Source organism: Melospiza melodia, chromosome 1 (assembly GCF_035770615.1).
Source record: "Melospiza melodia melodia isolate bMelMel2 chromosome 1, bMelMel2.pri, whole genome shotgun sequence".
Taxonomy (NCBI): Eukaryota; Metazoa; Chordata; class Aves; order Passeriformes; family Passerellidae; genus Melospiza; species Melospiza melodia.
The window spans coordinates 148,993,002-149,018,534 of record NC_086194.1 but is presented as its reverse complement, the minus strand read 5'-3'; the positions used below and the strand labels follow the sequence as shown (position 1 = coordinate 149,018,534).

Sequence of the window (25,533 nt, the reverse complement as noted above, 5' to 3'; positions counted from 1 at the left end):
TAATTTGATCTCAGTTCCACATGTGAAAAATGATTGACCATGGTCACTATCCAAAAAGAGGATGTTGGTTGTAATCTGATTATGTGAAGGGCTTGGACTTCCTTTGTTTAGTTCTATAGAACAATTCACAATGAAGCAATAAAAGAGTTGAGTACAAAGGCTTGGAAATCATGTATGGAAAGGAATGCCTAGATCAGTGATATATTCAGTTTTCAATGTCCAGTTGTCAGGCAGGTCACATTTCAGTGTCTAGTTCTGTGTAGGCAACTGAGGTATTTTGAATCATTATCTAGGAGTTTTCTCCTCACAGCTGACTGCAGAGCCTCAAGGCTCATAATGTTGGGGATCTAAATTAAATGTCCTGAGCTACCTAGTGAGAAAAGTATGGGCATGCTTTGATTTCCTATCCCTCCCATTTCTCCTGCTTTGAGTTTTCTACATTGAAAAACAAGTCTGGATTATCTTGATTATAGATAATAATATGATTAAGATGCATGGTAGAGTGGAATTGCAATGGCATGTGACATTTTTGTTTTTATTTTTTCTTTTTTGTTTAATATACCTGCTTGATTTTGTGGGCCTTGTTTATTTGTTTATTTATTTTGGTTTTTGTACTGGAATGTTACTTTTAATATACATTTCTAAAGTGCTGAAGAGGCAAAACCATGTTAGAAGACATTTTACTGTGTTTTGCATATTCAGTTTTCCCTTTTGGTACTCAGTTTTGGAAAGATATTAGTGTTTCTCATTATCCACTTATTTAAATCTTATTTAGTCACTGAATCCTGTTTACGAAGTTATTTCCTGTGATATCATGTGATGGACAAGATATGGAGGTATTTTGGTGAGCTTTATTTTTCTGTGCAACACCAAGCATCCGCTTAACATTATGAGCCTGTTCTTCCTCTTTAGTTAGGTGAGAGTATTCTCTATAGAGAGACATTCAAAATATCTATATAGGAACCTTTTTGGGTTTTTGAACATATAGGGGAAGTAGATCCCAACTTGATATTTGAGATGAATACCTGCAATTAGAGGATGTAAATATTCCTGTGGGTAAATGTCCCTCTCCTTGGATTTTGTCATGGTTTAACTCCAGTCAGTAAACAAGGCCCAGGCAGCTGCTCACTCACACCCTCAGCAGTAGGATCAGGGAGAGAATTAGAAGGGTAAAAGATAGGAAACTTGTGGGTTGAAATAAAGACAGCTTAATAGGGAAAGTAGAAGCTAGTCACACAAGCAAAGCTAAACAAGGAATTAATTCAGTGTTTCCCGTGGGCAGGGAGGTGTTCAGCCATCTCCAGGAGAGCAGGGCCCCATCAGGTCTAACAGTTACCTGGGAAGGGGAACTCCATCACTCCACACATCCCCTCTTCCTCCTTCTCCCAACTTTACTTACTGAGCATGATGCCACATGGTCTGGAATATAATTTTGCTCAGTTTGGGTCACCTGTCCTGGCTCTGTCTCCTCCCAACCTCCCATGCACCCCCAACTTCCTCCCCAGAGTGGCAGTAGGAGAATCAGGAAAGGCCTTGGCTCTGTGTAAGCCCTGCTCAGCAATGGCAAAACCATCCCTATATTATCAACCCTGTGTTCAACACAAAGTCAAACTACAGCCCCATACAGACACTAGGAAGAAAATTAACTCTACTCCAGCTGAAACCAGCACAGGTTTGGTATAGAACATCAGTGTGCTCGTTTAAGTTAAAGCATGTATTTTAGTTGGAATATTTTGCTTAAGACAGTGGACAACTACTAATCAGTACAAAACCGACCTAGTGTATGTATTATCCAGTTATTTCTTTAAGCAAGTCCTAGTAAAGTTCACTGATGAGTAAAATTCCTTGCTTTCCTTCCTTAGTTTTTAGTTATGTTGTCTTCAGGTTCTGACATCACTGTAGTTTAATAAATATAATGCAGATTTTCCTTTAATCTATTGTATTTTAAACAGCATATTAGATGTTATAAATTTGCCTTGAACTATGACAGGCAGTTTGGTTGGAAATAAAAGAGAAATAGATTGTAGTTCACGTAATCAAAGCACCTTCCTTTGTATTTGTTGCTGAATGTGTTGCTGGGAATGTTTTAATATGGTATTATGTGCGAAAAGATTGGAAGTCAGGTAACATGACTGATTTAATTTTAGCTGCATATTAAAGTTTTCTATTCTTGGCACTCCCCATTTTTAAAAATAAATGGAAATAAAAACAAACCCATAGTACAACTTAATATAAACATGCAACAAATACTAAAGCAAATCCTTTTAATTCAAAATAGGAACTTTTCCCTTCCCATTTGATACAGATGTTAGTACTTCAGGGTAGTTGTTTTCAACATGTTGCACTCAGCTGTGCAAACTTATCTTTTTAGGGTGAAAGAAGAGCAAAAACCACAGCCGACACAGTAAGTAAAGTCTCTTCAAGATGCACTAGGCTTGACTTTTCTACCTTTGCCATGTTCTGCTCTCTGCACCTTTGATGGTATTAGCTTTCACTGATACCTGATAGGCTGCAGGTAGTTTGTCATCTGCTTCCTGACTGGCTTGTAAGAGAGCTGCCTGTAGCTTCTTACTCCATCCACATGTTAGCTGGATGTAGGTTCTTGCTGCCTGCTTGTGAACTGGTGGCTTGTAGAACTTTACTTCCCTTACACCCTTAGTGGCTGACTTAGTTCTGTAGTTCTGCAGCTCACATTCCCATTGGCTCTGGCTTTTCCGCCTGTCTATTTCTACTAATGTTGGATAAGAAAACATTTCAACTAGCGTGGTTTTGTTGGTTATTCAGTCACATTATTTGCTTGTTTAAACAGGTGGTTTCCCTTTAGTGGGATCACTGAGCTGGTAAATAACGTTCTTCAACCACAGCAAAAACAGCAAAATGAAAAGGAGCCCCAGACGTAAGTAAGCTGCTCTCTGTAGATTAAGTAACATCTGTATAGCATTAGAACATGATGGAGGGTATGTTTAAAATAATTGCCCCTTTAGAACATGCAGGTGAGGGCATTCTACAAGCTGAGCAACATTTGCTTTCCAACCCTTCATTTGCAAAGGGAAAACTGAAAATCAGGTCTTACTCTCCTTATCAGTAACTTAAGTGATTGCATTAGAGTACAATTTAAGGAGTTACTGCTACTGTGGTTATTTTTTTGTTTGTTTTTTTTTTTTTTTTTTTTCTCCTGTCTCTTGGCAAATGTTCCTTATAATGAAACTTCTGGTCAAGTGATATGTTTTCTGTGCATGAGAAGCTGGAATGCTAAGACATGTAGCATTAATTATAGCATGTCTATGCATATGTGTGGTCATGCATAGAATGCTATATGAATCTACATAATATGTCAGAAGAGCTTTCTAAGTACCAGGAACATATCATGTCATTTTTTTTATGCTTTTAGAATATCTATAATGTTTCAGAATTTCAACAGATGTAAGGTGAAATCTTGGGTCAATCAAAGCAGAAGAAATTTTGACTTTGATGGAGCCAGTGTTTCATCTGTGAACCTTTTCTATGATTTTTTTTGCTATCTGAAAATCTTAAGTTTTAACTGAACCTGGCAAAGCCTAGGGCATTGAGTCTTAGAGTAGAACAAAGCATGGAGAGGAAAATATTGCTTTCATAAAGAGAAACTAAAAATATTATTGTAAATTTTCAAATTGCTAAAATGAGTTTTGGATGTTATTTGAGCCTTAAACAGTTAAGTTGCTCTCTTCTTTCTTCTAGAGGTTTATACATTGGGAGTTCATGTGATAAAAGAAATGTTTACTTTTGAACTCATGCATAACTGGTTTAAAGCATGCGTATAACTTGCTAATTACTTTCCAAGCAGAATCAATTTTTGTTTATTTTTTAATATATGTATTTAAATTGATCTTCATACTTGTGGGTCATGAAAGCTGTGATGTTTTTTGAGTATACATGGTGAAAACATTTCATGAATTAAAATGGAAAAATAGGACATAAAATTGATGTTCTGTAAAGCAATGTATTATTCTGAGCTCTCTTTCTGATATTCTCACTTAACTGCTTATAAAATTGTGTACATATTAATAGTTGTTTTTTTGGTTACTATTAGAAACTAGCAATATTACATTTTTTATACAATACTTTGTATTCCCTGTTTTCTTAACAGTAAAAGTTTGTTCTGCTCACTAGTGTTGTGAATATGAAGCATATGGCTTTCAAGAAACTTAAAATACTATATGGGCAGTGTAAACAGATGAGTTATAGTTAACAAAAAATATTAAAAAACTATTACTGTTAGAATGGAAGGATCTTTTTGAATGATGACCTCTTTGGAAACCAGTTTTGTTCAGTGTTTTTATTATATTACTGAGAAATTAATTAATTGGTATACTCACTGAATTTTTAGGTATACTTCTCCCATTCTTGTGTTAACAACTCATGGCATGATTATATTAAAAATTATCCTGAAAACCCCCAACAATGGTTATGATGCTATTCAAAAGGAAAATTGCAAAGGGATGTTCTGTAGGGGTAGTTTATGTGGATGACATAGGACAAAGAAAAATTGTGTAGGGAAATAATCTTTGGCAGAGAATCAGGGAGCCCTAATAGTATGTAAGTTGAGCTATAGCCAGTATCCTGAAAGAGATTAATGTCATACAGGAATGTACAGACACTGGCCAGGAAGCACTGTGAAGTTTTTCCACTGCTAGGCTTTCCTATGGTCTCATCTGGAATAGCATAGCCTTCAAAAATTATGTGGAGTAGTTGTAATTCAGTAGAGAGTAATAGGAATGAATAATTAGGTGTCTAAAAACCATGCTATGTGTTAGGAAATAATCAAACACATGATTTAATTTAGCCTCCTAAAAGAAAATCCCAGGGAATGAAGGAGATGGACAAGTGAAAGGAAATTATCGCTTTTCCATGTTCATCTCATGGTGAAGCTGAAAGGAGTAAACTTAAATTGCATTGGGGAGGACTGAACTTGGTAGGGAGAATTTTTTAGTGGAAAGAAAACTTAAAATGCTTGCAAACTTTGTTTAAGCCTTGTTTGGAAGCTGTGAAAATCCTAAGGAGCAGGTTTGGCAAATACCTGTTAGAAGAGACACAAGTGTAGCTGGTCATGTGCTGGAACAAGAGAATGGACTAAATGACTTTTAAAAGTGTCTTCCAGCAGTGTTTGTGATAATTTAATTAATGTGTTAATTATCAGGATTTGGTTTTGTGATTATTGTAAACATTCAGGGAGAAAATTGAACAGGAATACTAATGGTGCAGCTTTTAAATTTTATTTATTTTTCTGACATTAATGGCTTGCAAAAAAGTGTACTGGGGAGCGCTGTGGGACGCTGAGGAGGAGAATAAATGTCTGTAGAAACTTTTACTACTATTCATACATATTAGGGTATTTTCCACTTGAAATTGCTGTTAGAATCTGAGTCTAATTTTGAGGTATACTGATTGTCCACCTTTGCTGATGAAAAAGCTTATTTACAGTGAATCTGAGAAGGACAAAATGTGGTGAGTAATAGCAGAATAGGAGTAAGTAGTGTCTGAAAACAAGGTATCATGTTATAGATTTCACTTTTGCTCTGGAAAAGGTATTTTTGTAGGCCCATTGACCATGTATGCCTATGGGCAAAGGTAGGATTAGTCTGATGCTCCTGGACATGAGTTCTGTACCACAAAATGGTTGAGGTTGGAAGAGACCTCTGGAGGTCATCTTGCCCAACCTTTCTTTTCATGCTGTCACCTAGGGACACTGTTTAAAACTACATGTAGCTGGATTTTGATTATATCTAGGGATGAAGACTCTAGAAAATCTCTGGGTAAGTAAATTATTGAACAGAACTGGACTCAATAATGACCTCTCTAGGAACTGGCCTCCAACTAGACTTTGTGCCACTGATCTCCCTGCTCTGGGCCCAGCCATTCAGCCAGGGCCCAGTTCTACTTCAAGTCTGCTTATCCAGTCTGTACTTCATCAGCTTCTCTATGAGGATGTTATGGGAGCCAATGGGACAAGCTTTATTTGAGACAAGACGGACAATATTCTCTGCTCTCCCCTCATTGCAGTAATTTCATTGTGGAGGGTCATTACATTGGTCGAGTATGACTTCCCTTGGTTGATGCCTACTGACTCCTGATCACTGCTTTGTAGTTCATGTTCCTAGAAATAGTTCCCAGGATTAGTTGTACCATCACCTTCCCAGGAATCGAGATGAGTCTGACCAGTCTGTGGCTCTGTAGATCCTTATGCTTCTTCAGGATGGAAGTGACATTTTCCTTTCCACAGATGTTTGGCACCTCTCCCAATTTTTGTGATCATTCTGATACTGAGAGTGGTCTTGCATAGCTTGGCTTGATGAAGAGTACTTCTATCTCCAGCACGTGTGTACTTCATCATGAGTTTTATCAGCAGTGTTGGAGATATTTCCCTATTTTAATCCTTAAAGAGTAGAAATTCTTATTTGCCTTCTGAAGCAACTGTTTTGATGCTTAACAATCAGTCTACCAATTTTTATTTCTTCAGATTTATAGGGTATATATGTTGTAAAAGGTGTATTTGGGTTGTTTCTCATTAGGATGTGGTGGTCTTGTTTGACTTGGATTTATATCTTCAGAGTGAATCTTGGACTGTTATGTAATGGTGTTAATCTGCAATCACAATAAAGGAATTCCAGTGCTTGAAGGCACTGAAGATTCCACTATTGTAATATTGAATATTGGCAGTATTCAGCAATGAATACCTGAGAACACACATAAGGAGAAGGGTGTGCATAGAATGGTTCTGATACAGGTATTTTAGTGGCTTCCTGAGGCAGTGGCTGAATGCACACTGCTGGGTTTATTCCCTGGCAATAAGGAATCTGTTTGCCACAGTGATTTGCAGTCCTGTTTTACACCTACTTGTATTCTTGGTTTCAGAACTTGGTGAAACTGAATTCTTCAACTTAATTATCTGTATGGAGAAATTGTCACCTTTTTGTTTTAAAACTACTTTCTGATATTTTCAATGGGAAGTGCTAGTGTTATGTAATTTATCTATGAAATGGACAACCTTTCCACATTTCTATTATGCTCCACACAGTTTATTATATTTCATAGTTATCCCTTTAAGCTGCAGAGTCAGAGTTTTTCCTTCTATAAGGAAAAACTGCTGATAAGATAGGAACTGCTTATGGTCATTGTTGTCTTATCTCCTTTTAAAAGCCCAATTAGGTATTTTTAGTTAACAGTGATCAGTGTCACAGCATTCAAGATATGAGAGCTCTGTGTTTTTAAGAAGTGATTTAGGAAAGTTTCTAATGTTTGCTGCTTAAAGATAGCCAAATATTGAAAAGATGGTGGGTTTTATCCCTTTTCCCATAAACATTTTTCTTTATTTTCAGGCTGAAAGTTTGGTTAATTGCTAAGAACTGTAAGAGGTCCATCATTGAATCTGACAGCAGAAGTTGAGCCTCTCTTCAGTTTTTGGTAGTTATGAGCACATTAGTAATGAACAGTAGACAAAATACAGTCAGCATCAAAAGTTATTAAACATAATGCTTTTTGTAGCTAAATAATTTCAAAATAAATACATTATTGTCTTTTTGTACTTTTACTAGACTAATTCTGGGAGAGATTGAAAAGTGTACATTGTTTAGCACAACAGGGATTTTTTTTACTAAAACTGGCTTGTAAATAAATAGATATGTTTTTTCTGGAAGTCATGTTATCACTTAAGGAAGTGAAGATTGAAAATTACTGTAAGATGACACCTAGTAAAACCTTTTTGTGCATATTTTTCTGTAAATTAAATTAATTTTTCTGTCGTGGTAGACTCCATCAGCAAAACAGTAAAATTTTCAATTGTGAGAATTTCTAATGAATTCTAGTTAAACTAGATTAACTTTTCTCACATACTTAACAGAAATCAATGGATCATTAATTTTGAATTCTAAATTTACTGCATAAAAAATGTCTGCCAACCACAAGGTAGTTTTGAATGTCTTCAAATTATCTAATGGGCATGTGGTAGCAAGCCCACATCAACCATTATTTAATGCAATTTACACTATATATATACTCAGTGGGTTTATTTGCAGTCAGTGCAGTTCCTGTTCAGGCTGCTTTTTTATAGAACCTGTTAAAACACTCTACTTGAAAAAATAATTTCAGGAAAGAGAAAAATAGGTCTCTGCAGCCAATACTTGTGACATTGGAGTCATGAGAAGTCTAACATTCTGCTGTGTTTTCTTGGGCAGTAAGATAGAAAGAAAACAGAATAAGTGAGTTAAAATTATAATTTGCAGTATATTAAAAAAATACAGGCAGATTGTAGCTACTGTAAATGAAAATAGAAATCCACAAAATACCTCTTAACTATGAAACTGGTTTTGTCTCCTTAATGTAGTAAATATGAGGTACCAAAAGAACTTCTGTTGCTTTGGTCATTTTGATGGCTTGTTACATATCTTGCTGACACTATTAAATTTACCATTTGCAACATGACATGGTTGTTTCCTGACTGTATGGTTGCCCTGGACCTTTTTCTCAAAATATTTAATACAAGAAAAACTTGTCTATGTTGTTTGGATTGTTCACAGTGTTTATGAGGTTAGGATACCCTTTTGGTGAAGCATTGGAAGAAGCTGCCTAGGGAAGAGATGGACTCACCATCCCTGGAAGTGGTCAAGGAATGACTGGATGTGGTGCTTGGCATGGTGGTGTTCAGTCAGAGGTTGGACTCAATATTTGAGGTCTTTTCCAATCTTAACAACTCTATGAATATAGTAGAACTAAGTTTCATCAGCAGACATGCTGACAAACATGTATAAAACATTATATAAATAATAAATGCTTGGTACAGGTAAATATAGTAATCATAAGAAATATATTTCTTATTGTAACCCAACTGATCTGTGTAAATCCTGAAACATACATGGTTTTGTAATTCAGTAGAACCACAGAATATGGTTAATTAAAAAGGAATAGATGCTGCATTAAAAAATTAATGAAGTTTATAAATAAACTTAATTAATAAAGAATTTTAAAAAGATCAGGGAAAATGTAAGAAACCTATTGTCTGTTTGTGAAAGAGCTAAACTTAAACCAAAAACAAGGTAGTATGATATAATGAAGAGCTCCTTGAGGATCTGGGGTTATAAAAACAGACTTGCATATAGAAAGAATAAAATCAGAAGTACTTACCTGGCCAGCAGTTGGCATTAGGGGCAAGGAAAAGGTGAAAGAAGTCCCCCAAAATGACATAATCTGTGTTTATATACCTTACTCAAATAATAAACTGGATAAAAGAATAAAAAGGGAAAATATCAACGTATTTATAAGGTAGGGCTGAATTGGAGCTATATCTGACCTATTTTGTGTACTAAAATCTCTAGATGTTTTGTGTTATATAACAGAAGTAGTAAAACATATAATATGATTGAAGAAGGGAATGTTTCCATATGTATATGCATAAAGGTGTAAAGTGATGATTTCTAGACAATATATTAACATAGAACTGCTCCTGAAAGCTTTGTGGGAAATATTTTCACTCTTATTTTTGCAATTTCTCAGGGTTTGTGAATGTCACAGGCTGTGGCACTACTAATATGCTGACAACATCCTGATTTGAACTGCTTTCAAAAATAAATAGACAGCACCCCTAGAGGGATGACAGGTTGTCTGAATGAGATAAGCAAATAGATTTAGAAAATGCTGGCTTAAGCTTAACTTAAACAAGACAGAAGTGATACTCTTATGATAAGAGGAAACAGTGTTAAGCCTGCCGCTGAATCAGTGAACTCAGTTTCAAATGCAACATTTAGGACAGAGGCAAAAGGTGTTCTTGCAAGACATAGAGGCTCTATATACACTCATTTTGGCATTAACTGTAACCCTAATGAATGCTTTAATTTTTATTTTCCAAAGAAGAATCATGCATTTCATTCTGTGAAGAATTGATGCTAAAAATCATGCATCAATTTATATGATTTATCAAGTCTTGATATTAGGAAGGTCAAAATTTCTAGAGAAAATCAGACCCCAGCTGCTGTACTCTACTGGCTCTACATTATTCATGATAATTTAATGTCATTCTCCTTAAAATGGCTGGAAATATTGTATTCTGTGAGTGGAAGTGATGTGAACCCTATTTTACATGGAATATTACTAGTCCCAAGTAAGATTATTCCAAGAGGTGGCATAAGATGGTTTTGACTTGCTAAAGGAAATCTTTTTTTTTTTCTTTCATGAGAAGTGACTATTCAGTTCACAAACAGCTGCTATGATGTACAGAGGTTTTTTTAATGGATTATCTATAAATTTTTAACCATTCACGGTACATAAATTTTTATTTATGTCAATTTGAGGGAAATTCAGGTTTGTGGAAGTATCTTTTTAATAACTGTGTTTTCTTTTAACAAAGGAAATATTGCAATAAGTGACATTCTTAGATTTCTTATGGAGTTTCTATTTTGATAAAATAACCTCGTAGTCACATTCATGGAGATGACTTGGCAGAGACTAAGCAAAAGGAAAGAAAAAGAGAAGATCTTCTATTTTTAATGTTTTGTTAGTTTGGTAGAAAATTTCATCAGCTTTTTGAATATGTTTGCCTTTCTCTTCAAGCAGGGAACAATTGTCTTCAGGGAAAATAAAAAATACATATGTGATAGTATGCTGATGAATTGTGGTCAGGTCTATGATTCTCATTGTGAACATAGCAAATACCAAAATCTGAACTTCCATGGGCTTTATATTATCTGAATCACTTTGCATGGCATGTTTTATGTCAGTATTTGCCCTCTGGTAATTTTTCATTTTGAATTAATAATCCCACTAGAAATATATGCCCAGGACAAAAGCTTTCTGCTGTAGAGCAGCAGTTAGAGTGCTTGAAGCTGAAGGGAAGCCTGAGAGTTCAGCAATTCTCTGGCCTTTGTGCACAGACAGAATCCTAGTTTGAAACCTAACAGAGAACCAGCCAGGCTATGCTTAGTGTACATGATTTCTGGGTGCCAGTTAGTTGAGACAATTACTTTTAATAGTACAAAAATTGTTTTCATAGACTGTCTTCTTCAAACTCAAGACTACTGTTTTCCTAGTTTAAAGATTGTCTTAGCTCTCTTTGGCAAGTTTCCCTTGTATTTTATTTTGGTTCTCTGTGCTACTCCATTCTGGTGAAGTTTTCCTCACCATGGATATTTGTTATTTTGTCAGGATTTTCTGTATTCTAAACATTTTAAATTTAATTTAATATTATTGGATTTGGAGAATAGAACAACACATTATAGTGTTTTCTGTATTATCTAGTTTGAAAATATGTCAAAATAGTTGCTTATAGGTTAGTGTTCTTCTTTTTGGTATCATTTTCCAAGAGAAAATAAGCTTAGCAGTCAGAATCATGAAATCAAAGGATGTTGGAACTAGTTAGACTTTAATGGAACTGATCTCTCTCTTCCCTGAAGCCATGCTTCTGTGAGTCATGCAGCCACCCTCGTAGTACTGTAGATGTAAAGAGTATGTTCAGGATGCACTCACACAAGACAGCAGAGTTATGAGTGTCTGTTTTCATCACTTAGGAAGAATAATTGTGACTGACTTGGGCTTGCTTTGGCAATACAGCTCCTGGTTTTTTACGAAAATTGCTGACTGGAGCTTTTTAGTGTTCAGTACTTGTAATTAGGCTCACCTGGTATTATAGGTTAAGAGCTACTTTCTCCAGGGATGATTCCTTTGGTTCCTCTCCTCAATATATTTCTCCTTATCTCCTTCTTTCTGTTTCATCCTTTTGACATTTTACCTGGAAAATCTCCGCATGGCTTTTACCAAAGAGGAATAACCTCCCAGGGTATTGAGGTTATTGAGGGATCACACATGAGTAAGGGTATGAATAATGTAAAGGTGTTAACTTGTACAATTTTTGGAGAGCAGTATCTTTATCCAGAGTAATCCCAGTTTTGGTTTGGTGTGGGTTTTTTTTTCCCATATAAACTGTTAGTAAGAAAATATGAACAGAAGATACCTTCATTTCTTCTGCTGTGCATACTACTGAGTGATTGAAAAATTTCTGGAAATAACTAGAAGTTTTTTAATTATTGGATGAATTGGGAAGATAATTCATCCAAAAAGATTAATTGAAGACAATTCTGATGACAGATTTGAAATCAGAGATGTTATATTTACCACTAAATAAACTTTTATACATTTCCTGAAACAATCTATCTTTACTAATTACTTTTAACTATTTGTATCAAATACATCAGGCTTCTTAAATCAGTAGTGATTGGTGCAATAAAAAAGACTTTCAATGGGTAGTTTTAATGGACAGTAATTTGATATTAAAAATATTCTAAATATTTCTATTTTGCACCACAGGTAGTGATATCATGATAAAAGCATAATCAAAAATGTTGAATAAATATTCAGGAAAGAGGAGAGATTCAGTAACCATGGTTGAATCAATTATAACACCATAACTGCATAAATACCCTCAAGATGTTGGATTGAATTCCTGGAAAATCAGCAACTAGGTTCATGAAACAATACCAAATTTCAGAACCAGGAAGCAAGTTCTGGAACAATGCCAGTAACTCTAGACGTGGATCTGGTGGACACCTTTTAACTCTATGGAGTTTCTTCATATGGAAAATGTTTGGTACTTCACAGAGTCTTCCTGTGTGGCCTAAGCCATATATATTAAGGTTTACTACTGAATTCTGGTGCTGAGACTGGTTTGTATCTCTGGAATGACTTCTACAAATGACCCAGCTGTGGCCAGTACTGAATGCTGATATGGCCACTTGCAGCTGCTAATGATACCAGTGGAAACAGCAATGCTTTTCATACTTTGTTTGAATAGCAGTGGGTATTTTTGCTTACTTGCAGGTTGAAAGCAGAACCAGACCTGTCAGTCAAGAGTATCTGGGGAATTCCTGTCCCCTGGAGTCAGGGAACACAATTAGGCTTGCTGAAAATACAATTAGGCTTCCCAGCTGCAGAGCTTTTCAAGTGAAAGTTCAGTAATGTTGGTTACATGCTTTTAAATTCCCAACTTCTTTCAACAGCCTTTCTTTCTGTTAAATTGAAACCTGTGAATTAATGCTGTGTTTGTCTTTGGGAAGGTTTGCTCTCTGTTGTGAACTTTTATTTTGATGGATTTGCAGTGGTTGTCATATAACTTTCAGAGTGGAGATGAGTAAAGTGCTATCACTGTTGTCTTGTTTTAGCCTTTTGATAAGGAATAGTTGTAGTATTTTCTCAATTAAAGAATGAACATTTAATTATATTTTGTATAATTAACTGAAGTGTTGTTGACGGGCAGCAAGGCTGGAGGAAAAAAGTGTCTATTCTCCCTTATTTAAGGCAGGAAAGGATTAGACTGATTTAGAAAGACTAACTACAGGATGTGGAGCTCTGCTATGTTTACTTACAGAAGACATGCTAGATGAGACAATTGTCCTTTATGACCAGGAGAAGATTTTTATGTGATGGTAGTCTTCACTCTAGTTGTGGTTTTAGAGATTTAAGGACAATTGAACAGATAGTCAGAACATTCAGGTGTGCTCCAAAAGGAGGCCAGTCCACAGAATATTTGTGTCATGAAACCCTCCATCAGCCCTTCTATTTCCAGATGAGTGTACTTTTTACTTTTTCAACATCATCATTCCCATTTGCTTTTACTTGTGCACTCATGGGTGCTTTCTGTGATGATAGAAGAATTAATATAGATTTTTACAAAGTAGCAAATTTACCTATCTCTTCCAAAAATGTTTTTCTGATTATGTTCTGTAGAGAGAGAAAGTAAATTCATAGCGATGTGGCTCCTGGAGTATCTTGGACTCAGAACAAACACAGATGGTACCAGAGTGAGTTGATCAGAAGCCTGGGGTGAGGAGGAATACTACTGGGTACAAAGTCTCATCTATGAATAACATTAACAGACGGTGAAGATTCTCACGGAGCAAAAAATGTCACTGTCACAGAAACAAAAATCCAGTTTTTACTGAGGAATATTTGGAATTTGGTTTTGTCACTGACATGATTCAATCGCTCCAAAATTTGAAAGGTGATCAGTAACTCAAGTTACTCTTTCACATGTCACCTTTTTCTCATCCTTTAGGAAGTTTTGCATCCGTGTGTATATTCTCTTTCTCAACTGCTGATTAGTAAGAATAGGTTTGTTGTAGGAAATGGATTTTCTTGTTTCAGTGTGAGGCTATGAAGCAGCGAGAACTTAGATTTTTGTCAGCTGGAGGAGCCAGGCCTCTAATCTCAGGTGTACTTTATCCATGTATACAGACCATGTCAGAAAACAGTTTTGGAACAATTGTGGATGCCCCTTCTCACAGTTATGTACCTAAGAGCTAAACATGTTTTATTGTTTCTAGTGCAGTGTTCACCAACAGGGTGAAAACCACTAATATTTGTATGACAAAAATCTGATTAACAGGTAACTTCAGAAACAGCAGCATGTTGTCTGTTTCAGGATTAAATGTGAATTTAAATTTGCAAATATACTGTAGTCATATTTAATCATGTCTAGTGATGTTGCTGCTGTCTTCTCTTTACAGTATCTATATTGAATTTTATTAAGAAAATATTAGGCTGTGGGCTCTGTTGGAAACTATTCTTTGAAAGATTACCTATTGGATTTGGGACTCTATTGTGTACATTTCCCATTTCCTGGCTGTTACAATACTAGTTACCTATGTACACTAAATGAATATTCTTTCTTTGCTTAGACATGCAACATTGATGAGTTGTGATAATCCTAGGATCACAACTTTATCTTCTCTGGTGATTTGTTCAGGTATTGGCTGTGATAGCCCAGCTGTGCCTTTGCCTCTCTTTTGACTCTACCTTCAGGGGCCAGAAGATGCAGGTATAATAAACTGCTTCTTCAGATGTCCATATTTAAAGAAGGCTCTTTCTCCCAAGGTTGGAAACAGACTGTTACAAAGATCCTGTTGTAGCAGCTTAGTTATAATAGCAGAAAAAATTGGTAGTGTATCAGTATTGATATTGTTTCATCTTTGAATAGTGATGTCTGGTCAGTCCTGCATACAAAAGACATACAAAATAAGAGTGGCAATTGATTTTGAGCAGGATGGAATTGACCACGTTCTGCAGTAGGGAGGATAATAAATATTGTTTCCCCCTAGATTTTATTCCACAATGTCTACAATTAGGATAGTAGATTTTTTACAAAGTCATGGCAGTTGAGGGTACCTCTTTGAGAAAGACCAAAAGGAAAATCTCCTAATAAAGTAAGACTTTCCTTCTGCCAGAGTCTACAAAGTTTGATTTGCGTTGAACCCACTCAGGGATTAGGCCTGCAGATATTATTATTAAAAAAAGGGAAAAAAAGGCTTCTCAGCAATTTACATGATGGCATAACAAGATAGTAATCTATGTGCACTGAGCAATAAAAATACCAAAAAAAAAAAAAAAAAAAAAAAGGCTAAGACTTACTCTTGTTTAAGTGCAGTTGTGCTTATACAAATGTGAGTAAAATTTATTTATATTTGCAGCAGTACTCAAGCTTTGTAGGAAAGCAGATATTCACAGAATTGTCAGTGTCCCTGCTCCCTCTGGTAGCTCCCAGGCCTGCTGCTGCTGCTTCCTTCACTCTGTGGGGTTATGGGCAGCAGGCAGCTGGAGGCCTGGCTTCATTCTCTTACAGCCCTCATGTGTACCCAGAAACTCTGAGCTCTTAATGGTTAATTAATAGGCTTTAATTAAGAGGTTAAAGGATTTCAATATAGGATTAAATTCTGATCTTCTCTCTGACACTGATTAGTTGGGGTGGTTTTGTACAACTACGCTTACTTGGAAAACTCAAGCATTATCTGTCAGAAATAGTATTAGATTTACTACTATTTATTCAGTTTTTGATGCCAAAATTTCTTATCTTTTACCAAATAATTTTTATCAAATACTTTTAATCTTAAGTGAAGAAATACTGCTGCAGCCTAAACTGACATATTTTACTTCTGAGAAGCGAAGTTTGAGTTCAGTGCGCTTTTACAGTAAAGGGGAGGTATGGAGGCATGGATTTAGATATAATTAGTGTGGCAAAAATCATTACACACCTTGTTCACACACTTACAAGAAGACCCTTCTGCAGGTGAGCAGTCTCACTGAGCTCCTTCCTCATTAAAAAAAAATTATGTATCTATTAGCATGATGAAATTAATTTGTGTTTTGGCCTTACTTCCTGTTACTTTAAAAATATGAGCAGTATGGAAAATAAGTGTTCTGAGAATTGGCAAGCTTTCAAGAGGCTCTCCCCCTAGAGTGCTGCTGGCAATGTGGCTTCATTGGTGCTACTTTTACAGTAAGAATTCTGACACAGTCAAAACTGAGATGCATCAGGAATAATTGCAAGTTCCACTTCTGGTGGTGATTATTCAGTATCAAACATGTTGATGTAGTTTGCTTGGGTGAAGTTGAGACAACCATGTGTTGAGCACAACCAAGTCTTGCTTACACTGGCTTTCCCAGCATTGGTCACATTTATTTCCTGTTTGTTAGAAAAGGAAAATCATCAAGATAGGAACACTCCTGTCACAGAAGTAAAAAGATAGGGGCTACTTAATAATTGAAAATGCTCATGAATGTTGTAAACAATGTGGAATGAACTCATTCTAATCATGATACTGCAATGTCAGGAGGTGTTACATTTCGGAGCCGAGACAGTCTGACCTATTATTTAGCATGTGTTTATTTTGGCTATGTGTGTAATTGTCCAATGAAAAAGTAATTTTTCTATTTATAGTAAGGATAAAAACATTGATCACAGTATGTTACTTATTTTGGACCTTTCTAAATCTACAGTTGTGAAGTGAATGACTTCCTACTGTAAGTCAACAGATGATCCAAAAAAAGTAACCCGAGTTACTATGAGAAATACTATCTCTGCTGGAGATGCCCTTTATAAATGTAATAATGTTGCAATGTGCTTAATTGCCAACATATGAATTAACCTTTTTTTCTGTCACATTTGGTAAATACTGTATCCCTTTAGAAGGAAATTTAGAATAAAGTTAATAAAAGTGTCATTTGGGCAAACAAAATATAAGATAAACTGTGAAACTTCTTCTGAGTGAATAATTTAGCTAGAACAGTAATTAGTATACTTTAAATAATAAGGCTGTATAAAAATAACTTCTAGTAATTAAAATATTTATAAATGTGCCTCAGGTTCCTTTAAAATTAATACAATTCTTAAAATAAGCAGTATCTGCAAAAATGTAGAGATAATTAAGGGACAACTGGATTTCTCATGCTTTTCTATTAGTGTAATATTTCTGCTTCAAAACAACATTCAAGTGAATCAGGAAGAAACTTCTAACTATAAAAATCAGCATGTTTTTATCAGCATAGATACAAAAAGTAGAATGGTAGTATAAAAATAGACTGTAAAAGGAAACTTTTATGGGAGCCAAGTGTATTTCTAGGAGTTTAGATTTCAGGTGAGAATTTTTGTATAGGATATGAAAGTTTGTATACATCCTATCTCAACTGTGTGTGGAAAATATCCCAGTAGGAGTCTTGAGTTTTGCATAAAGCTCATAATGTATTAAGGGTGCTGCAACAGCTGCAAAAGAAGCATAATTCTAGAAAATAAAACACTTTTCTGTCTTTTTGTTTAAAAAAAAAAACATCACAAGATGTTATTTCCTTTCTGTTCAGCAAGGAGCTCTGACCCTTTCTGCTTTTTTTTTTTTAACCTGGGGATCTTTTGCGGTTGATTGACTTGTAGGTCTAGAGACATTTTGGTTTCTGGTTGGGATTTTCTAACAGATAGACAACTGCAAGGGGTGGTAGTTGAGAGTGTCATGATTCTGGATGTGAATAATGCTATGCCTGATGTGCTTCTTTTACTGCAATATAAGGCTAAAGATCTTCCCTGTCCATTCACCTTTTCTTATAGAAATTAAGGACAGCTGCTGGTTGTCATCAGACTGAATGCAGAAAGAAAGATTCACTATTCCTATGCACAATTTCTGAAAACTCCACTTTCAGTTGTCCAAAGTGCTTAACAGCAGTGGTGCATGATAATACCATGGCATCAGAAGAACTGAAGATTCAAAGAGTATCACCTATTGTAAGGTGTCTCTGATGGAGCCCTTTTTAATATTCAGTAAAGCTTGAGCTCATGTTGCATTGTCACTGTTAAATGAGAGAGTTCTAAAAGGTTCCTTCTGTCACTAGGACTATTTTTCCAAACTTGAAACACAACTGTATTTGAGCCAATTGGTTTTTTTTGTATCAGAATTGGCAAAACTTATTTACGTGAAGTTGAAGGTATCTGGATATGTAAAGCGTACAGACTGACTTTTTACATATTTTTTTTATAATGGGTTAGTTAAAAAATTGCCCATAATTATTTGTAATTTTTACAGTTCCTGGAAGCCTACTTTTGCTGTAAGTTCAACTGCTTGCTCCTGATCTTCATTGTCAGCTGAGGTTCAGTTCTTACAGCTTCAGCACTTTATCAAAGCAGCTCCTTTGGGATAGTGTGGATTACAAACACAGGGACGAGGCCATGGAACTGGAGATAAAATATTTTTAACTGCATGAATGCAGTTGTGGAATGAACTTGGAGAGTTTCCTTGGAGAGTCAGGCACTTTTTCAATTACAACTGGCATGGTTAATCTTACTCTAAATGAGACCTAAAATTACCTGGGAAGTGTTGGCCTTGTTGCAAGGGTAAAGAGCAGAAGGAAAACTACCACTTTTATGTGTAACAGTATGGATTTAGCTTATCCTCTTGATTCTTAGGCATTAAAACCAGAGTCACACTGATACTTCCAGTACAGCTGGAGAGGGTAAAGAATTAGATGAAAAAATCCATTAGAGGAAAAATGAAGACTTTGTTTATGGGGAAAGAATCAAAAATGCAGCTAAGAATGTTTATTTTAGAGTCAAATAAAAAAATCTTTTCTTAAACCATTGTGAGCATGTCTATTCCTACCATGCTTTTCTTATTTTCTTTTTAACTATGAGCAGCATAAGCAGCTATGGAGCATGAGGAAAAATATCACAGTGTAATCACCATAATATTTGCATGAAAGTTGTGGAAACTTCTGTTGTAACATAGAATTATTTAAATAAGATCCAGAAAAGAATAATTACAACCTTCTTGGTTACATTGAAATAAAACAGAGTGGTGTGAAAATATTCAAAGGTGTAAAGTAGTTTCCATGTGGACTTACGAAGGAACCTTACTTATTTACAGGTGGTTACTCTTATAACTATCAGCTATGGAGAAATTTGTCTGAAGGGAACTTTGTCTGAATGATTTGGCCATTAAACTTTTGGAGCAATGTGGTATTGTCTTTAAGTTTAAATGCCCATATTTCTTATAACCAAACAAGTGTTGGAAAAGATCTTGATAAATTGGATGTTTTATTCTGTTATGTCTGTTTAAAACTTAGTTGCAACTTTCTAGCTTTATGTCTATTATAGATTGTAAAAGTAGAATAACCAGTTCAGTAGAAGATGAATTTTAATAAACAAGAAACAATTAGAAAGACACAAGAAACAATCTTGCAATTTAATCTTTGAACTGCTGAGGAAAAGCTAGGAGCAAGTGTCTGTTGTTCTGAGGAAAACTGAGAGTAACAGGTACAGCCAGGAGCTGCCCACTTCCTTTTTCCTTTTTATGCATTTAGTCTGGCTTATCTCAATATCATTAAACCCACACAGAAATATGATAGCATTAATTATGTCAGTCCTTTTTAGTCCATATGTTAATCTTCTTCATGTTCACTTCTTGTGTTCACAGGACTATTGTACTTAGCTATTGTTCCTTGCTCCCCTGTTAATAAAGAGCAGTTTGACTTCTGCTAATAAGCAAAGTTAATAAACAAAGGCTGCAGTTTTATTCAATACTGAGCATTATAAAGAGGAAAAAAAAATAGGTAAAGTAATCCTGTCTGTTCCAGGTAGGCTGTTTGTCTAGCTGGTGTGTTTTCTGTTGATTCATTTACAGTCATATCCTCATTTATTAAAATGCATGGTCTTTTTTCCCACATTCTTGCTTGTCTTTTTTTTTTTTTTTTTAATGACTTTGAATGTTTTAAGTTAAACTAGAGTCAGTGATGTGACTTCATCTGTAGCCAAACATTTATTTAGGATCATACCAAAGTAAGTAATTCATTCTGATGTCAGGAAGAATGCAATGGGAGAATGTTTTCTATTTTGTTAGGGAGGTCAAATAAACTGTGAACAAAATGTGATGCAGTGTGACCTGTAAGCCTTTGCAGGAAGCCCTAGTAAGTGGGGAAAAGAGAGAATGGAGCCAGGCCAACTTGAAGTCATCATATTGGCCGTGTATTTTACCTCTAAGAGCAGCCTGTTATGAGGTTCCCACCAACAGAGAATATTTGGGTTCATTCTCCAGCATGAAGCAAATGATGTTAGGTCAAACCAGAACATCTTTACATTCTTTACATCTTTATATCTTTACATCTGCTCCCCTGCATGGAAAAGAGACACGGAAAGAGAGATCTGGTAGTTTTGGATGCTCGATAGCTCTGATATAGTTGGCTTTTCCCACTTGAATTGTGAGTGAGCAGCAGCACTGGTATGAACCAAGGGCAAGATCATTTAGCAGCCACTGCTTCCTTTCCCTTCTCTTAGCTCTTTTTCTACTCATCAGCCTTTCTGGCACAGTCAGTGTAATTCACTTAGATTTAGAATATATTTATGCATTAGACTAAAAGTATATGAATTTTACAGTATTTTTTTAGGGAGAGTATCCAAAGACATCAAGTTCCATATGTGTGAACTTATTTTAATTCTGCCCCTTTTACCTGTGGTCCAGACGTTGGCCATATTGAGAGGGGTTTTTTTGAGTTTTTTTGGTTTCTTAAAGTTTTTTTTATGAATTTGTTAAGAATATGATATTGAAAAATAAATACCTCATTGATTGAGAGGCAGGTAGTATTTTTCTTGCTGTGAACAAATTTAATTTTTTGTAAGTAATATTTTACTATGCTTAGGGCCGCCTTTTTCTCTGAGTGGTTAAATCTGTAGGCTCTTTAAAGATGTTCTGCACTTAAAATTACATCACTGTTCCTCTGTGTCTCTTTCATGTTAATGAATATCGCAGAATAATTAAAGAATAACTCCTTAATAGGTTAGAGATTAGAAGACATGAAAATCATGGGTCTTTTCCTAGGTAGCTCCACCTGTAAGCCAACTCAAAACATAATAGGTGAAAAAGCTAAAAATTTCAGATTTGTTTCCACTGAAATTTTCAGGAGGATTTAATCTGTTAAGAAAAAATGTCAAAATGAAGTATCTCACTGTTTGAGAATGCTGAATAGCAGTAAATATTGTCATTATATGGCTTTTAACCTTCTTTTTCTAAACAAAATACTGAAAATGCTAGGAAAAAATCTGCCTGTTAACTTTTCAAGTAGGGAAAATACATTTCCTGCTTGAAAAAAATTAGTAGAGTTCATTTTCTGCTATATTCTTTGCTTAAATAAAAGAAAATCAGAATATTTATGCCAATTACAACTCACAGGAGAAACTATGCGCACTTCTGAGATAAGCTTGGGAGTTGTTGTGTCTGAATAGATTTCTTGGACTCAAGGCAGGTAGAGATTTAAATGAATTGGATTTTATGGTATCTTTCTGTTTTAAAAGAAAAAGTTGGTGAAAGTTTAGCTAAAACTGGTACTTTGATCAGAAATCAAAGTAAGCACTTGTCTAGCTCTTTTCAATATCTTAGATTTCTCCTACTTATTGTAAATCCCAGTGCATAGATTAAAAAGCAGCATTTTTACTTGACAGTTGTATTTTTTAAGCCCTTTCAATTTGAAATATATTTTTTTAATCTAAGGTCCAAGCTCAGATATTTCACTTACGTGCTCCTGAACTTAAACCTACTGACAGTAGAAAATAATTAATGTTTATTTGAGGAAGTCACACAGTTAGAAATCCTACGTCAATTCCAATGAGATTGTTGAGATCTTGCCAGCAAGAAAGTTAAAGTGCTGTGAATTGAGTGAATGTTTGCAGAGATCTCTGCTGATATCTGCTTTCTGTCAATATTTCATTTTCACTGATATGAAAGCTGAAAACTCTGAATTGTGAATGGCTTCAATACTCTGGTTGTGTTATCTGCCTGGATGTGATAACCCGTTAATTTCAAGTATAATTAGATGTAAGGTTTTTGTTTGAAGTTAGATTTGAGTCTTTGGTTGCTTAATAATTTTTCTTTATCTGGTAGAATTAGAGCAGAATCACAGTCTTCTGAGGAGGAGTTTTGTGTGGTGCCCTTTCTCATTTCAGTTGAATACTGGCAAAATGATAATTTTTCAATTAATACGTGTCCTATTTTGCATTGCTGGACATTGTTGGGCTTTTTGGTTTTCATTTCTATTTTACCACCTCTGCATATCCATATCAAAGCATAAAGCAAAACCAGGTTTTTCTGCCCTTTGCACTTCATAGAGTTTAAAGCAAATGTGGGTTCATTGGTCAGGCTTTGAGAGAGCTATTCTCACAGTAGTTTATGAGAAACACAAAGATCTGGGGCTTTTCTCTTAGTAAAAGTGGTTACTTTTTTCTTTTCAACACTGCTAAGCCAAATAGTTCTTGTTGAATAGTTTTCCTTATTATTCTGCTTGGGTTTATCCTTCATATCTCTTGTCTGATTCCATAAAGCCCTTGCCAATGATGTAACAACAGGAATTCTCTCTGAAGAGAGTCTCTGAACTGACCTGCTCAGAGCATGGTTATTGCCAAGACTCATTTAAGGCAACTGGTGCTCTGTCTGGGCAAGTTTTGAAAAGCTCCAAGTATAGTGATCCCACAGTGTCTCGGGACAACTTTTTCAGTGCTGCATTGCCTTCCAAATGTACATGCTGCTTCTAGTGCCCAGCCTGAACCTCCTCACTAAGTGATGTGTTAGTGCCTTTTGCTGCTCGACTTGGATTTTTGACTAATAGGAAGAATTTGGCTCTGTAATTTTTCTTTTCAGGTAATGTTTAGATTAGATAGCTAGTTTCAGACAGGTGTTAAATCACTCCTTAGTCTATTCCTCTTCACTGGATTGAGCTAAGATGTGATAATTTTCTTTTTTGTTGACAAACTGGACTTGTCAAATGTGTCATATTTTTCCACATCCATCAATAGCAGGCAGACACCAACCTGGTCACAGTAGACCAGGTGCAGCCTTTCCACTGCCAGTCAAAGGGAACAAATAACTTCCCTTAATCTGCTGCTCATACTCTTGCTAATATGGACCATATGTAATTTGTCCAATTTGTAATGCAAGCACACACACCACTGGCTCCTTGCCTGGTTTCCACCCATTGCCCATTTCCAACCCATTCCAGGGGTTCTCATCAGCAGAACTGCTGTTCAGCCTGCTGTTTCCCAACCTCTACCAGCACATGGGGTTCTATATATAAGAGTAATATCCATTAAGAAGTGGGTGTAGGCAGTGACAGGTTAGCTGGCACAGTTGTGAAAACAAGAACTTCAAGAGTACAGTACAGGAAGAATGTTGTATGCTACCAGTCATTGCCACCAGCAGAAAAATTGTTAAATGAATGCACTTGGCAGAACTGAAAGTGAACAAACCCTTTTTGAAGCTGGATTAAAGCCACATCCGTGCTCTGTGCCTGGGAATACGAAATGAGTCAAGTGCTACATCTGTAATAAAACTTTGAGAGAGAAATGAGGAAATGAGAAGCGGCTTCTATGCTCACATCTGGCCCCAACATCCTGGATTCTTTCTTAGCAGTTGCCCTTTTAGTGGCAGATTTTTAGCAGATTTAGAAGTTTCAGAAACATTTATGTGAACTTTTGGGAGGTAGGTATGGTTTCAGAACTTCTTGACAGTAAATTTTTTTTAGTTTTGGTAAAATGCTGAAAGTTTTAGGGTTATTTCTGGAAGGGAGGAGAAAATTAAAATTTCAGGACAGTAATAAAATGTCAATAATAAACTTGGATTTCTTACTGGCCTTTGGCATGGATCAGGAGAGACTCGCTAATATTGAATTTTTGACTGACATTAAATTTTTCATTTCTGGAGAGGTGTGGGCAATCAGGAAAAGCAGAATTAAATTAACTCCATTCCAGAATAAAGCAAGCATTCCTATGTGAACTATATCTTGATGCTGGCAGAGCAATCCTAATTCTTAAAAACAGTTACTTTTCACACTGAGATGTCTTCTTATGAAGTTATCTTGGATATGTTATTTTAAAGAAAACAAACTTTTCTGGTCATATAAGCCTCATGTACTTCACCACTGTAACTCCCAGCCAATTACAAGTGTGGTTCAGGGAAGTAATTCTCACAAGAACAGAACTTAATTACCAGTTTCCCAGAGTAAATTTTCAGTATCATTAGGTGTATGTGTAAACTCATGCCAACTTCTGCTTTTCCTGTAAAATCTATAGCAGCTGTTAAAGTACGTACTTGTGTTTTTGAAACAAGTGTAGTAATGGAGTGAGGCTTTGCATCAGTATAGCTAGATGGCATGTGCTACAGGGGCCATTGCCAAATTGCACTTATATAAGGGTCATGGATATGCATTTCTGAGTTTTCTACTTAAATGAGCAGTTAATTATGATTTAATATAACTATAAGGATTTGCTAACAAAGAGAGTCTCTATAATTTCTAAAAATAAGGCTTTTCATTGTGGAACAAAAGTTTGGCCTGTAATATAACTCTTGGTCAGAACCCATTTTTTCACTACTAGAAAGACATTGAGGTGGTGAAGTGTGTTCAGAGAAGGGCAATGAATTTGGTGAAGGGTCTGGAGTCCCATGAGGAGCAGCTGAGGGTGCAGGGGTTGTTTAGCCTGGAGAAAAAGAAGCTCAGCGGTGACCTTGTTGCTCTCTGCCTGAAAGGAGGGTGCAGCCATGTGTGGGTCAGGCTCTTCTCTCAGGTAACCAGTGGTTGGATGAGAGGAAATGGCCTCTAGTTGCACCAGGGGAGGTGTAGATTGGATATTAAGAAAAAAGTTCGGCATGGAAAGGGTTTTCAAGCATCAGAACAGGCTGTTCAGGGAAGTGTTTAAATCACCATCTCTGGAGGCATTTAATAGATGTGTGGCTGTGGCATTTGGGGACATAGATCAGCAGTGACCTTGGCAGTGCTGGGTGAACAGTTGGACTCAGTGATCTTAGAAGTCTGTTCCAAGCTAAGCTATCATGGATGGCTCTTGCCATCTTCACCTCTTGCATTAACAGAGTAACTCACTGGGTGTCGGGACTGGAAGTTGTAGTCTGGGATACTTGAGTTTGGTTTCAGTCTCTGAAGTGTGCCTTGGTACTGGTTACTTTCATTTCCCTAGTAAGTGAACTTCCAAGCCCCTCAGGCAGCAATGACTGCAGACAGCTTGAACAAAATGGAATTTTATTTTGTATTATGTTTTCTGAAAAGAAAACATTTTGCTGAATGTGTTTCAGATACTGTGCTATTCTAAGCACCTAATTATTGCTATGTGTTTTCAGCTTAAATTTTGGCTTAAACATGTACAGGCTAGATGATAAAAAAATTATTTATCTACAAAACAGATCAACGTTTAAAAAATGAAATTCCTAA

The 25,533-nt window shown here is 35.8% G+C and overlaps 1 protein-coding gene across 28 annotated transcripts in view; it reads left to right on the top strand.

Annotated features, from left to right (window-relative positions):
* The window catches only part of RIMS2 (regulating synaptic membrane exocytosis 2), a 444,419-nt gene that overhangs the window by 58,910 nt on the left and 359,976 nt on the right, over nucleotides 1-25,533 (top strand). For 15 of the 28 annotated variants that reach the window (XM_063171197.1, XM_063171233.1, XM_063171150.1 and 12 more), the window contains exons 2-3: nucleotides 2,372-2,404; nucleotides 2,810-2,896. The exons of the other annotated variants lie outside the window; for them this stretch is intronic. In XM_063171197.1, the coding sequence (XP_063027267.1) occupies nucleotides 2,372-2,404; nucleotides 2,810-2,896 (120 nt within the window). The remainder of the gene's footprint in view (nucleotides 1-2,371; nucleotides 2,405-2,809; nucleotides 2,897-25,533) is intronic. 28 annotated transcript variants of the gene reach the window in all.